Source organism: Caloenas nicobarica, chromosome 12 (genome assembly GCF_036013445.1).
Source record: "Caloenas nicobarica isolate bCalNic1 chromosome 12, bCalNic1.hap1, whole genome shotgun sequence".
NCBI classification, from domain to species: Eukaryota; Metazoa; Chordata; class Aves; order Columbiformes; family Columbidae; genus Caloenas; species Caloenas nicobarica.
Window position 1 is genome coordinate 971,825 of NC_088256.1, and position 15,398 is coordinate 987,222.

General features: G+C 59.5%; 2 protein-coding genes across 3 annotated transcripts in view; one reads left to right on the forward strand and one right to left on the reverse strand.

Annotated features, from left to right (window-relative positions):
• The window catches only part of BCORL1 (BCL6 corepressor like 1), a 27,933-nt gene extending 14,116 nt beyond the window's left edge, over nt 1-13,817 (reverse strand). Inside the window, exons 1-4 of one of the 2 annotated variants that reach the window (XM_065643214.1) lie at nt 13,739-13,817; nt 6,051-6,189; nt 3,035-3,125; nt 193-2,769 (exon numbers count right to left, since the gene is read on the reverse strand). In XM_065643214.1, coding sequence (XP_065499286.1) covers nt 193-2,769; nt 3,035-3,125; nt 6,051-6,136 — 2,754 coding nt within the window. In that variant the 5' untranslated portion in view covers nt 6,137-6,189; nt 13,739-13,817. Of the gene's footprint in view, nt 1-192; nt 2,770-3,034; nt 3,126-6,050; nt 6,190-12,474; nt 12,565-13,738 lie in introns of those variants that run through there. The other variant, XM_065643216.1, reaches the window with a different exon arrangement.
• LOC135993667 (basic proline-rich protein-like) lies at nt 12,753-15,185 on the forward strand. The gene has a single exon (XM_065643675.1). The coding sequence runs from the start codon at nt 12,753-12,755 to the stop codon at nt 15,183-15,185; it is 2,433 nt and encodes an 810-aa protein (XP_065499747.1).
• The last annotated feature ends 213 nt before the right edge of the window (nt 15,186-15,398 follow it).

Genomic DNA, 15,398 nt, shown 5'->3' on the forward strand with positions numbered 1-15,398 from the left:
ACCCCAGATCCATTTTTGCTCTAGATAACCTGCAGACACGGGTATGTTAATCCACTGCCAGGTAATGCCAAAGAGCATGGGTTGAAAGCCCAGTGCACTCAGCTGTCCTCCCCCGTGAGAGCTCCCTCCTCACCCCCGACCTCACCTGCTGACCTTTGCCATCACCCAACAGTTCCAGCCTGTCCCACCCACCTTCCGGCCATGCATGCTCCGGCTCCCCGATTTGCCTGGGGACTCCTCGCTGTCCTGGGCTTGGCACTTCAGTCTCTTGTGGGCCTGCCTTGTGTCCCCATCATGCTGCCGCTTGGACTTGCAGCGCACGCTGCCCTCTTGCTTGATTTGCCCTGCTCCTTTGAGCTTGACCTCAGCAAAGGCCTGGGGGGCAGTCCCAGCTTGCAGGCAAGTCACAGAAGTAAATGACATCTCGCACTCTGCTCGCTCCTTCTTGACCCTGCACAGATCCACCTGATGCACAGACTGGAGAGGCTCTGCAGCTGCCGGCTCCTGGGAGCCTTCACAGCCCAGCTCCTTGTGTTGACTCTCCGTGGGCACATTGGGCGCCTCTGAAATCATTCGCAAGCTCTGCTGCCCAGCCGTGGGCAGATCATGTGACAAATATGCTGCTAACACTTGGGTTTTAGGCTTTGCATCCAACTGTTGGAGGCTACCGATCACCTGTGAAGCCTCAGTCTGTACATTGCTCTCCTTACTGGAGTCAGCCTCTGGTTGATCACACTCTTGACTCTTCTGAGGGTTGTCTAGCTTTCCCTTTCCCCCTTTCACATTCAAAGCACTGGTCTGAAGAGATGGACCTGCATCCAACGGGGCTGGACTGGCTGGCTCCTCGTAGAGCTTGGGCAAGGCTCGGCAGCTCTTGCTCTTGGCTGCAGGTTCCTGTTCCTGAGGCGGGAGCCTGGGCAGCCCCTCGGGCAGGCTCTGGGTGGCTGTGCTGGACTTGGTGGGCTGCACACTCGGGAATGTTGGGAGCTCACCTGCACCAACTGGCTTGCAGGAGCTGCTCTGGTTTGGGGGTAGCTGCCCTGTCGTGGAGATGCCAATTGAAAGCAGAGGGGTTTGATGATAAGGAGACCAGCCAAGAGGCAGAAGCTGAGGATTGGAAGGTTTTCTATTCACGGGGCATCGTGTGTATGCACTTCCCTGGCTGGGATTCCAGATGGAGATGTCCTTGGACTGACACAAAGAAGCTCCTGGAGCAATTCTGCCATGAAGAAGTCTCCTGGCAGGATCCTGCTGTCCTTCTGTGCTGACCTGGTTGGTTTTCTTCCCACAGGGAGCCCCGGCGCTGTGAGGCTCTCCCTGATCAATGATGGAAATAGGCTCCTGCTTGGGAAGGTGGCGCGGGTCTCTGCTGAGGCTCACACCATGGTCCTTGCTGAGCAGCAGCGAGGCAGGCACTGGGTTGGCAACACCGACATAGGTGCCTGGAATGGTGCTGATGAGCGTGGTGTTCTTCACCCAGGAGCCCTGCTCGCCATTGCGCAGGAACTCGGGGAAGATGACTAAGGGGGGGTTGGTGCCGAGACACGAGGTGACACTGCTGCCTGCAGTCTGGGCCGTGCGCTGGGACTTGGACAGGACTGTGGTGAGAAGTGCTTTGCTGCTGGTGTGCACAGGTGTGAGGATGGGCATGGGAGGTGTTTTGCGTTGACTGGGTGGAGGCAGTTTCTGACGATTGGACTTCGAGGAGAGATCGAGGGGCATCTCGCTGCACTCTGGAGAGGAGACCATCTCACGCTCTAGCTGTGGAGGGGACTTGAGAGGAGAGAGTGAAGTGGCAGCCTCCAGTGCGTGCGGCTCGGGAGCTGCCGGGGCTCTGGCAGGCGCACCGGTGCCAGAAGAGGGAGCAGCGCTCCCACACGATGCTGCCAGCGGAGCCTGGCTGGGCGAGAGCGAAGGGCCGGCCGTGGATGGGGGAGCGCCCTCCGCAGCAGCCTGGGCAGCGCTTCCACTTGAGGGCGAAGGGGAGCTGAGCTGACTCACCTCCACAGACACCACTTTGGCGTCTGAAGCCAAGGGTCTGGTGACAGAGAAGGTGTAGGGGTAGGAGCGCAACTCTGGGGAAGCAATAATGCCTGGTAGGCAACGCTCCTGCAGGTAGGAAGGCAGGACGGGGAGGGTGAGTGTGGAGGAGACCCCCAAGGCGGCTGGAAGTGTAGCCACACTGAGCGCCTGCCCACAGCTGGGTGGTGGGATGTACACCAGCGACTGGCTCGGGCTCAGAACTGCCCCAGGCTGAAAAGACAGGGGCATCTTTTGCATAGCAGGGGCCTGAGATGTGGGAAAGCACACTCTGTTCAAAGTAAAAGCAGCAGGAGTGGAGGCAGAGGTGTTGCAGCTGGAGACAACCACAGATAATGTCCCTTCTGCCAGCACACCTGGTCCTTGTGCTCCAGCGCTTGGGGTAGTTTTCTCCTTCCCAGCAGGCTCACTCTCTGGAGCCACGGAGGAGGTTGGAGGAGCATCAGCCTGCTTGTCACTGTGAGGATCTGCAGGTGTCCAGGCAGCATCAGCAGCACTTCCCTCCTGCTTGGCAGCTCTGGGGATTGCAGGCTCCTGCCCTCTGCCATCCCCCTGACCTGTCAGAGGGCCCAGGACATCATCTTTCACAGTCTTTCCTACACACTCCGTGTTTGGGTTGGGATCAAGTGGCTGCTCTTCCAGTTTGGGCCCAAGTTTTTCCTCCACCTTGCCATCAGCATCCAGCCCCTGGGCACTGCTGCCACCGCCACTGACTGCTGTGAGCTCCACCTGCAACAAGGAAGAAGGTGTTACTGAGCACTGTGCAAGTGGCTCCTAGCGAAGCAGGCAGCTTCTCTCTAGCCTCCCGCAGGACACAGAGGCAGAAGTGGCAAACAGCTCTTGCCAAACTAGAGTATCACTTTGCCTTTACTGCACATAGGTGCACCCCTCTCGACAAGGAGCCCACAGGACCCATTACGGTAGATGCTCCTGCTTGGCCTGTTCCATCAGGGAAAGGCCTTCTCGGACCCAGACATGCACACAAGGAACTCACCTTGGAAAGGCTGCTGCTGACACAAAACTCTTGAGATGCCAAGTGCTGGGAGCTGCTCGTTTTAGACTCCTCATCAGAAAGGGGGGCTCTCCTAGTCAAGAAACAAGACAGAACATTATAAAACCTCAAGATACCCTCCCAGCATCCTACCTCTCCCTGTCCCCATGTGGAACAGCAGAGCAGCTGGCAGACTGAAGAATCATGTCTGCTCCAGGTAGCCAGCTCCTCCTTACCACATGTTACACAGTGAGTACCTGTCGCTGTAGACTGAGGGGGTGAGGAGCACTGCTGTCCACTGCAGTGTTCCCCTCCAGAGCTCTGCCCACTGGATAGCACCTTCACACACATAAATGCTTACCCTCCAGCTCCTACGGACCTAAGAAGGCTCTCTCCATGGCCCAGCAGCTCTGTGTATCTTCCTTACCCACAGCCATTTTGACCCTTGCAGTCTCACCACAGGCCAGCCCAGCCCTCTCTGACTGCAGTGCGTCACAGCCCAGCTCCATACACCTGCTCCCGTCCTCTCCACTTCCCGTTCTGCTCCACCACCTGTTTCCAGTCCTATCCTCTCCCAAGCCCCATCCTGCTTGTCTCTTCTTCCACAGGCACCTCCTCATTGCCATTTCTCTGTCTCCCAGCCATGGTCACTCTGTGCCCCAGGACTTCCCAGCCCAGCCCCGCTGCTCTTCTCCAGCCCTATGAGGGATCTCCATCCAGCACCAAAGCTCTCCAGGCCCAAGCTGTCTGTGGCGGGAGCAGCGGGTGCCTGCGGCCACCCTGGTGGCATGCTGCCCTGCACATTTGAGCCTTTCTCTTTGGAAGACAGCTCCTGAATGGAAAGCCTGAATTCGGGGTAAGGACTGTGACGCCACGGAAATGGGGCACACTGAGGAGACGGTGTCCTTATGATCTACAAGAAGACTGGACAGGAGGTAGAGCTCATGTGCTCAGTGCCCTGCCCCAGGACACTCCTGCCCCAGCAATATTTACCCGATGGTGATTCTCTGGTCTTTAAGGATCATTTAGTCAAGCTGCCGGCGCCAGGATAAAAGAGCTCAAGTTTAGTTTCTGCTGATTACACGATTTCTTCTGGAGTTGTTCCCCTACCTGCCAGGCTTTTGCAACAAAGCGCCAGCCACAAGCTACGGGAGCAAGCTGTCTCCTCGGGCTGCCACGGCCCCAGCAGCAGGGCTGCTCAGCACCGCCACGGGGCAAGCCCTGCTGACCCCCGAACCCCGGCAACGGCCTGGTCCTGTCACACGGCTCCTGCCCTCTTACCCCCGCCGCAGCGGTTTGCCCGGGCCCTCTCCTGCCCGGCCTCCCGAGCCAGCCCGGCCGCAGGAGGCCGAACGGCTGTCATTAGCGAGGGGAGAACAGGCTGCCGTGCGGCGGGCCGCGGCCGGGCCGCCTCAGTGCAGCCGACGGGGCTCGGTGTGTGGCTGCCCGGGCCCGGACTGCGGCAGGGTCCGGCCCCGCAGGGGTGAGAGGATCTTGGAGCGGGGGCGGTGAGCGAGGTGCGGAGCGGGGTCCCGGACCCAGCTGGCGCCGCAGCGCGGTCCCCGCGGAGCCGAGCGGCGGGCGGAGCGGAGCGGAGCGGAGCGCGCGGCCGGAAGGACGCCAGGGGGCGCCCAAGCGGCAGCGGCGGCTCCGCCGGCGAGCGGCCGGAGCTGGACAGCGGGGCCGGCCCTGCCCCTGCCCCGGCCCGGCCCGGCCCTTCCCCAGCCCCGCTGCCGCCTCCTCCCGCCCTCGGCTACCTGCAGGGGCGGCGCGGCCGGACTCGCCCCGGCGCCGCCGGGCCCAGGCCCTCTCGGCTGGCGGGACGGCCCCGGGGGCAGCCCCGGCTGCGGCGGCGCGGCCTGTTCGCCTCCGGCTCGGGCCCCGGCCGGGGCTCCTCGGCAGGACAGCCCGGCCCGCGGCGTGGGGACGGAGCGTGGAGGAGCCCACGACGCCCAGCCGCAGGGGATGGGGACAGCACGGCCACCCCACACCAGCCACCTCCTGCCTGGCCCTAAAATGGGGCCAGCGGCCAAGGCAGAGCACTCGGCACAGCCAGCCCGGTTCGCCTGCCTTGCTCGGATGCCCCAAACTTTAATGTTTATAGCTCCAAGTGGTTTAAGAGAGGCAGAGGGCAATGCCATCCCCAGCTCTTATCAGAGTGACACATGTTGGGCCAAGCAGCTGCTGAGGGCTGAAGATGATCTCTGCCTGCGTTCCTGCCCCAAGTGAGAGTCTGGACTCGTCCCTGTCCCGCCGCTCTTCTGAGTGGCCCTCAGAGCACTCACACCCAAAAGCCTCAGCCCTCGCAGCAAAGAACGATAGGATTGTGCTGCCTTTGAGTCCATAAAACTCTTCTGGCTACGGTAAATGTGCTAAACAGATGTAATAGCCTCAAGGAAGCCACAAACTGATCAGTTTTGAGAACAAGACCCCAGAGCTGTGGGAATGAAAAGGCCATGCAAAGCCACAGGGCAGGCCGGGAACTCATCTTGATCGATTCTGCCTCCCAGCCACTATAATCCTCCCTAATCTCCTATTTGGTGGCATGTCACAACTCCCCCATGTAATCATTTGGTCTGCACTAACCCTCCTGGGTCACCAAAAGCTCTTCTTGGCAGCTTGGCTCACAGTGGATCAAGCTCTTTTCTTCCCCCCAGCAGTTAAGAGCACAGGTGTGGTGAAATCAATAGAACATGCAGACGATTTGGCCTCATCATCCACCAGCGCTGTGGAGGCAATACAGCTACGCAGCCAATGGTTCCTCTGCAGAGACCTCCAGCACGCTCTGCTTGTGGGCCCTCCTTGCTGGAGCAGAGAACGTGGGGACCATCACAGAATGCCACCATTTGACCGCACATCCATCCCCTCCCCATGGCTCTTTCGCACTTCAGTCCATTTTACACCCTAGTAAGAACATGCTGAGCCAGCACCAGCTCCTTTCCCATAGCCTCTCCAGATCCCTAACTCACTTTCTCCGCTCTCTTCCTCCTTCCCCTACCACACTGCCCACACACCTCACCTGTCCTCGTTGAGGCCACACATACGAATCCGCTCTGTGCTGGTCCAGTTGTGCACCCCACTATAGAGAGGTGCTGTAGAGATCATGACAGCTGCTCTTCACCGACTGGAACCTACTGGGGCTCGAGGGGCCACTCTGCCTACAAAAGAAAAACAGAGGATTGGTAACTCTCCCCAAGATGCTCGCATTCAGCTATGCTTCAGAAAGAGCCATCCACATCTTCACTGCCGGCAGATGGGGTACAACACCCGAGATACTACATGTCTGTCTGGAAGAGGACTGGAAGAAAAAAGCAGCACCTTGGGACGGAAATCACAGTCCACTCATCCTCGTATTAAATAACTTTATTGCCAAAAGCCTCTCGCTACCCTGAGAATTTCACCCAGACATCTTCACACACACGTGCACCCCCCAAAAGATTCCTCCCCTTTTCCTCTCCTTCCAGAGGGACCATCAGCACTGGGCAGTGAGCCACAAGACTGAGCTTTGCCCAAGATGATGGCCTGTTAAAAAGCAGACATTCCCAAGGCTTCTTAGGACTTTGCTAAACCACCACATGGCAGGTCAAAAGGGGAAAGCCTCTAACACGGAGGTAGTTGGGGGAGCCTGGAGGGCAGCAGAGTTTTGCCAACACTGCTGTCAGATGTGCTGTCAAGTAATTATCCCATCCCACTGTCAGGAAGGTGCTGGTATTCAGTGCGGTTATGGGTGGAAAACACGAGGAAATCCAGAGATTCGTGAGCATACAAGACACACTGTCGGCTGGGTGGAGCTTTTGAGGGAGAACGTTGCAGCCAATCGTGCAGCGCTGGGTGTTCAAGCATTAAGGCAGCTTTGCTGCTTGAGTCGTATCAGGGAAGAAGCAATGAAGGAAGAGAGGATCTACCGTGCTAACAAGTAGACTCAGTCAAACCAAGTAGGACTGACTGCAAAAGGCAGAGAGGTGCAGTCAAAGAGGTTCTTGGTTCACAGAAATACTAAATACCCAACGGTAAAGCAGGCACAGAGCCACGGCAATGCTCTTGGTACAGCGGGTCAGAGTGGGAAAAAGCTGAAAGCAACATGTGATCCCAAATCTCCATTGGTTTCTTTTCCCTGAAAAACTCCTGGCGACACAAGCTCTGAATGGGACAAGAAGCAGCTTGCACCATGCGTTTATGCTGAAATGAGCTGTGCAGGGATCTACCAGCCAGCAGCTCAAGAGATCAAGCCATGGAATCGAATCACTCCTCTGAATGCAGCTGCTGCCGGGTATCCTCACCTCAGCCCAGACAGGCCAGGGGGGATCCTCCAGACAGAAGAGAAGCGCCAGGCACGTAGGAGAAATCGGGGCAAGGTAGCTTCTTTGCAAAAAAGAAGCGACAGACCCATCTGCGTGTACGAGGGCACAAGTGAGCAAACAGACTACGGATATCGGAGGTCAGGAGAAGAGGGGGAAACCTGCTAAAAGACACACACTGTAAGGTGTACAAAATACTATATAATGACAGGGGAGCCGGGCAGATGCTGAACCAGAGAACAGGGTCATACCCGAAGAGATGAGAGGTGGCTTGGAGCAGGAAGGGGAGGAGTCTTTCGATGCTTGGAGAGAAATGCAACATAAAGGAAATAGGGGAACAAACAAACTGCGGGGATTTCACCATCTTAGGCTAAACTGAAAGAAGGGGAGGAGAAAGGTTCTGCCCCTGAGCACAGTGGCAGGATGATGTTTCGGGAGAAGTCAAAAGGGACCTTCTGTGCAACGGGGGATGAGAAGGCGTACGGCTGCACGATGTGGAACAGGAGTTGGGAGTCGAGCTGAAGCCTGAAACAAGCACAGATCAGGCATGACCCAAGAGTAGGTCTGGCAAGGGAAAAGCAATAACAGGGTGGCGTGAGGAGTTGGGAGAAACAGCATGTTTTGAGTACTCGAGTAAGAGCTGGTCAACAGAGGAAGCACGACGACCATGAGAAGAGAGCCGGGAGGAGATAGCAACAGGGATAGACACTGTTTGATGAATTCTTGGCCTCTGTCCTCTATGGACAATGTGGGACATGCGCCAAAGACAGGCATTTCACAGGGAACGAAGAACAGAAGAGAAAAAGAACCAAAATTTCAATTAAGAGAAGGAATAAAACAGGGGGAAAGCAACAGACGTGGTCTCAAGCACACACCAGAGTGAACAGCGAAAGAACAGCATCCTTAAGAAGGCAGACCAGAAAGTTTATTGAGAAATGCGGGGATGAGCAGCCCCTTGATGCAATGCTGAACCAGAAAGAGCAACTACAGCCTCCCTGGGTCAAAACACACTTTTAGTCTAGCTGACACAAGGAAACTGAACAAGTCTCTTGTCTACATTGGTGCAGCTTGAAGCAACTTTAAATGGATGTAATTAAACTAGTAGGAACCCTTTGGAGAACACAACTAGGACACGGTTTCACATGCCTCTCTTTGAGTAGAAGATGCTGTTGAAGAAACAGCTGCGACCCTTCTCTCCCCTCACTCCCTCAATCATGTCACTGAAAATGTGTGGTGTCCCGGTAAACTTGACCAGGGAGGAATTGATCTCTGTTTAAAACCTGGGTTTTATTTATCTATTTTTGTCCTGGCTGGATTTGTTTTAACCCATACTAGCTTCTAGATCAGTCTCACCAAGAGGGTGAGAAGGCACAGCCTGGCACAGAATTTGCTTAATTCTCTACGTCTGCCAACGGAAGTGTATACGAAACCACAGTCTTATTTTGAATTAGCTAAATAGGTGCCTAGACAATTCTAATTAACTCCAAAGAAAACTAGTTTAGAACAAAATAAGAACATCAATACAGCATTTTGCATGGAGAAGCTCATCATGTGATATTAAAGCTCCTTCAACTCTCAAAACAAAATGTCCATTAAGAATTGAAAACAAGAAAGGTGTTGAATGCGTTCGCCTCCAACAACAAGGCCTCAGAGAGATTTTCAATGAAACTAACATGGTGAATTAAAAGCAAGAGATTTTTTGGTCACTAGGACAAAACCTCTCATCATTTTGCAAAAGAATAGGATGCTACTCTGAAAACCAGTCTCTTCCAGGCTCCAGAAAAAAACAAAGCAGATGTTTTCCTTTTAGTAAAAGCATGCTTTTACTCAGGTTAGCAATGACTTGGCCACACTTGGAAGATCCCTTGGATTAAGGCAAGAAATTACTCTCTCTTCTGAAACACCGCTGTACAGCCTATGGAAACACGTTTCCTGAGATTAAGTTCTTTGGGAATGGATATTTTCTAACAATTATCTCTAGACAAATCCTCCTTGCACTAAAATCCCAGCAGTGCCAAGACAACCAGTTTCAACACAGGCCAAGCTGAGGATGACAGGACAGGCTGCCGCTGCCCTCACCTACCAGCTCCCACAAACCTGAAGAGAATTAAGCCCAGGGAATCTCCATGCTGACCACTGTTAAGATCCTGCTTGCTCTCAGGGATCCTAATTTGAGTTGCCTGAGGTGAGGCTCCCTAATTCAGTTTTCCGTTGCAATGCTGCCCCACACACTCACACCTCCCACCCCAGCGTTAAGGCGGCAGAAGGGTACAGGAGTTGCAAAGTAGGTTTGCAAGCTATATCCCCTTCAAAATAGCAGTGATTCCTCTGCTGGATCAGTTCTGTGAACTGACTCAATGCTCAGTTTCTCGAGCACTTGTGTTGGCAAACATAAAAGGCAACTTCTTTGAGCTGCCACTGAACTTCCAGCCACAGGTAGCAAGGAGTTTGTTTTTCACTGGAGGGTTTGGTATTGTTGGTGTTTGCCCTAAGAGATGTCACGTCTATGTTGCCACTTGGTCTAACCCACTTTGATGCTGCTTTGATCAGGTCAACCAGAGCCAAGATCTCCTACAGCCATCCACCTCTACAGCAGCTGGGGAGGACCCAGACTCAAAGGTACAAGAAGGAGCTTTCCCTTGTTCCTCGCAGAGACAACCTGTGCCAGACACTTCCAGTGCAAACACATTCCACTTTAGGACTCTGCTGCCCTGACCCCCTGAGAAGTTTTCATGCTCTGTGAATTTCCAAGTACTAAAACGACTTGGATTGCAAGACGCTTCCCATTCCTCTCCCCTATCTCAGCATGTGAGCTGCACAACAGGTCATCACTCTCAGCTGCACCCTGCCTAGGCAGGCAAGAGATGGCAGGTACTGAAACAACAGCAGCCAGTCTCCTAAAATCTCCCAGGACAAGATTTCCTCTGCCTGGGCTCCAGGCTGGCGTATCATCCCCCAGCACAGATCAGAGAGCGCCTCACAACGGCATCGAGCAAAGGCCCGACGAGCGGCAACGTGCACCGTTGCCAGGGCTCAGATGATGGCACAAGCTCCCTAGGGGTGAACAGCAGCTTTGCCTTTCCCTGCTGCAAGAGCAGCAGCCACAGCACGAACCTCGCAAGGCCAAGGGCCAGCTCCGGATATCCCGCCATGGGTCATGTTGGTAGGAACTTGGTTCAGCTCAGCAGACAGAGCAATGTATTCAGCTGGGCTCCAGGGCCTTGATGGACATGGTAAAATGCTGCCCACTGGAGCTCTTGGCTGCTGCGTTAAGTGGGCCAGTGGCACAGAGGAAGGAAAGGGAGACTTCCCAGCCTTAGGAGATCAAGGAACAGAAAGCCCAAGACGTCCATCTGCAGCAGGAGATGGGGAGGACTCGGCAGCTTGCCTTTCCGAGGTGCTGCACAGCTCCCATGGGCAGGGGGCACTGCAGAAGGCCGGCAGGGACGCACTTTGACCCTGGAAACACACCCGCAGGAGACACCTTTGTAACATTCATTCCCAGAGATCACTGAAATCTCAAAGGCAGGCCTTTTTGCCCTGGATGGCTACAAAATATAAAACTACATAGGCTGCTGGAAACTCAAGCAGGACTTGTGGCTTAGAGCGCATCGCCTGCAAGTCGGCTGCTTTGATGGGAGTTAAAGCACCGAAATAAGGTGGCACGTGCCCCCGTGGCTCTTCAGTGGGGCGCAGATGGGCCAGAAAAGAAATGTCCTGCATTGACACGAATGGTCTCCTTCACTTGCGACAGTTTGTTCACTTTGGCAATCTTTGTTGCCATTAGTAACACAAGCAAGAAATTATGTTTGTTTTATATGTGATTGTCGGGCATCCATTTGAGGTACAGAGGTCCAGAGCAAGTACCAATCCTGAGAGTTGCCTGAGGTGCCTTAGCAGGGATTCAGCTCTGAGCATTGCTTCAGAAAACCTCTTCATAAGCGCACTGTTTGCAAAAAGAAAAAAAAAAAAATCATGACTGTCCTCTCACAGGACTCACAACAGGCATGAGACACAGCAAGGGAAAAATTTAAACAAGAAAACTGAAAAAAAAGGAAACAGTTTATCTTACGTTATGTTACCGCTCATACAGAGGTAAGAGCTAAGAACAACTAGTGTGTAACAAAATCCAGCGTGGACAGGCCAGGCCAGCCCTGCTGCCCGCTCGCGGGAGCTGTTGCCAGGCGCAGGGTCCGGCCCGTGGCCCGTGCGGCAGCACCAAGCGCTGTTTGGGTTTCACACTGGCTGCACAGCAGCTCCGACTGCTGCGGAGCTGAGCCAGGCTTTGCCTACACACATTTGCTTAAGCTCATTTAAAGACACAGTAACACTGCAGGTAATTTTAGATACTGAGCACGATGAACTGGAAATTTAAAAAAAAAAAAAAAAAAAGGAAAGAGAAAATCATCCCTGTTTGAAAAAAAGAAAAAAAAAGTTTGCTGCACATTCGGTAGTCCTTAATTAATAAGTCCCAGCTGCTGGACGACTGATGTCACTAAGCCCTCACTCCCTCTAGACAACCAGGCTGTCCCCACTGTCACGTATTGTTAAGAACTGAAAAAGAGAACCACTAAGGGTGGACAGCACTAAGAAATTTTGTATCTGAGAAGGTGCACGTCATTCAAAATACCGCAACCCAAGCGCAGCCTCCCATCCTCAGGAGACAAGCTGGCACGCCAGAGCCCAGGGATGCCAGGGGCAGTTGCCTTCTGAAGGCCAAACCATGATGGAGTCTGGTCTCCAAAACCCTCCCAGAAACATCTCCAGATCCAGGTAACAAAGTGACAGAGCCAGTGCCCTCGACTGGTACCGCGCAGCCTCCAGCACTTTGCTGGCACCGGGACTAGCTAAACCCAAAGGCTGATGACGGCGATGAAAAAGACATGGTGGGGAAAGGAAAGGCTGATGCAGAGATGGCAAAAAAAGGTGCAGACAAGCTGCAAAGGGCGCAGGATGCTCTGGCCCTTCCCTCACACTGAAAACCTCTAACTCCAGCAGCAGCCAGCAAGGATGAGGGTGCCGGAGAGCGAATGCTGTGGAAGAAGGAGAAACTTGCTTCCTCTTTTTTAGCCTGGAAGACCTTTTCCCAGTGCTTTTCTGAGCTGGCTTCTCCCATGCTGGGATAAAGGTACTGATGCCACTCACCGAGGAGCCAGCAATGAACCTCCAGAGTACCAACGCTCCAGCCAAGGAGTTTTGGTTTCCTCTCCAGCGAGAGCGGCAGGAAGTGCCTCCTCCTCCTGCCCGCTCCTGCCGCTGCCCGACCATCACTTCGGGCACAGGCTGGGGGCCCGGCCGTCCCCAGTGCACCCGCGCTGGGCTCGGGGGACCGCGGCGCAAGAGCGGCACCGCCCCGGCCCGAAGCCAGCCTGCCGCCCTAGGGCTGGGACCGCCGGGGGAGCTCCCCTGCCCCAGCCCCCTCCATGCGGTACGTTGCGCTCCCCGAGCCCCGGCCCCCGGCCCCAAGCCGCGGCCGGGAGCCCCGAGGGCGGGCAAGGGCCCCGGCCCCACCGGAGCACACCGGCCCCCGCGGCCGCTCCAGCGGCTTCGCCCCGGCGCCCCGCAGCCCTGCCGGGGGCCGAGCCCCGCGGCGCTGTCCCGCGCCGGCTCTCGCAGCCCAGGCGGCCCGCCCCGACTCAACAGTTGCCCCCGGGGCCGCTCCCCAACGGAGCGCGGCGCCGCTACCGCCACTCGTCCCGCAGCCCCGGTGGCCGTGGCCGGGCTCCCGCGCTGCCGCACCGGGCAGCCCCGAACACGGAGGTGACGGCGGCTGCCGCGCTGCCCCCGGGGAGGGCTCTTCCGCCATCGCCCGGCGCCCGGCCGACCGGCACCCGGAGCTGCTGCCGGCACGGCCGGCCCCGGGGACGGCGGCCGCCGGGACGGGCTCGGGCCACGCCGCCAAACTCCGCGAGCGCCCGGCGCCACCGTCCCGCCGCTGGCAGCCGCCGCCCCGGGAGCGCTGCGCTCCAGCGGCCGCCCCGCCCCGCCGCGGCGCCCCGGGACCCCCGTGCCGCCCCGCGAGCGGCAGGTGCCGCCGGTGCCGGTGCCGCCGCGCGAGGCAGGGCAGCGGCACGCCGCGCCGTCGCGGGGCAGGGAGCGGAGCCCACCGCCGCCCGCCCGGTGCCCCCGGCCCGGCGCTGTCAGTGCCCTCCCGTCCCCGCCTGCGTCCCCGGCGCTGTCCCGCTGCAGGACGCTGCCCCCCACCCGCACGGCCGCGTCACCCCCGGGGGATGTCCCGGGACCGTTTCCATGGAGACCCCCGTCCGGTCGGGTTGGGGGGTCGCCCCGCCCGCTCCCGTCCGCCTCCCCTCCGGCGGTGGGTGCGGGGCCGCGCGGGCCCGGGGTGCCCGGGCAGCGGGGGCCGAGCGTCCGGCGCGGGGCGGCGTGGTGGAGGGGGGCGGGCACGCACCTGCTTCCCGAGCCGGGCGGGCGGCGGGGGGCAGCGGGCCGAGGCGGGCCCGTGCCCGAGGCGGCGGGTCGGACACTGGGCGCTGCGAGCGGCGGTTCGGCGGCGGCGGCGGAGACACTGGCAGCGGCAGCCGGAGTGTGAGGGCGAGAGCGAGCCGCCGCCGCGGGGGCTGGCGGGAGCTGTAGTCCGGCAGCCGCCGGCCGGCCGCCGCCGCGCCGCCCCGAGGACTGCGAGTCCCGGCGTGCCGCGCGGCCAGCCCTGCCCGCGCGGGGGGGCTGTGCGGAGCCAGCCGAGTCCGGAGAGGGAACGGGCGGGCGGGGAGGGAGGGAGGGAGGGGGCTCCGCGCCCGGCACAGCCCGCGGGAGGGGGCGCGGGGGGAGGCCGCTCCCGCCCAGGGAGGGGCCGCGCGGCTCCGCGTTCCGCGGACGGTACCTCTGGGCGGCGCGGCACGGTGCGGCGCGGGGGGAGTCGCACACACACGCCCGACCCCGCGCCAGGGCACGGGCGCCCGCACCGGGGAGCGGCGCTCGCTCCGCACCGGGGGAGGAGGATGGAGGAGGAGGAGGAGGCGGCGGGGGCGGGCGCTCGCTCCACGCCCGAGCACAGGCTGGGCGCCCGGCAGCGAGAGCGCTGGACGGGCAGCGCCGGCAGCGAGCGCGGAGCCCGCCAGCCCCGGTGCCCGGCGCCGGGCGCGGCCGCAGCGGGTGTTCCCGGGCACGGCGCCGCTGAGCCGGGCCGGGACGGCGGAACAGGCGCGGAGCTGCCTGTCTGGCCGAGGCAGAGCCCGGCGGCGATGGCGCTGAGTGTCCCCCTGGGCCCCGCACCGCTCCGGGCAGGGGCGGCCCCGGGCGGGGGTCGAGGCGCCTCCCCCGCGCCATGTGTGGCACCGAGCGGCGCGGCACGGCGGTTTGAAGTTTCTCTCCGGCCCTCGTCCGCGGCACCGGGGCCCGCAGGCCCCGCGGTCGCCGCACCCCCCCCGCGGTGCCCGGCCCCGCGACCGGCCTGCTCCGGCCCGGCCGCCTCGGGGGAGCCGCCCCGCACCGCCCCAGCGACTGACAGCCGAGCCCGGGGCTGCGCCGCCCCCGGCCCCCGCACGGGCCTCGGGGACCGGCGGCCCCCGCAGCGCCTTGGCACGGCCCCTCTGCCGGTCCCCGGTCCTTGCCTGTCCCCGGCCCCTGTCACCGGCCCTGCTTACACCGCCCTGGGCCGTGCCCCGGCTGCCCGGCCCTGCCCGGGCAGGCACCGCCCCGCTGCCCTCTTCTCCGTCCCGCTGCCTGAAACGGGCAGCGCTGCCTGCGCCGTCTCTCCCCCGGCCCCTCGCCCCGGCCTTTCATCGGCTCCGTCCCCCGACCCCGCAGCCCGGCAGCCCCATCCTCTCTCTCCGGCCCCTTGCGCACGGGCAGACCCGACCGCCTCCGCGACCTTTCGCTGCCGCCCGCCGGGGTAGGCGGGGGGAGCGCGGGTTCCCCGTTCCTGCACGGTGCGGACGGGCGGGGAGAAGGGCTGGATCCTGCTTCCCGGCTCCGCGGTGCGGGGCCCTGCGGGAGGAACGCGCAGCCCGGACTTGTCCCAGCGCTGCCGGGTGCTGGAGTATCAGGCTGGGTTTGGACCGGGGCGGTGCTGCTCCCGCACCGCGGTACCCCGAGCCCATCGTGAGTGT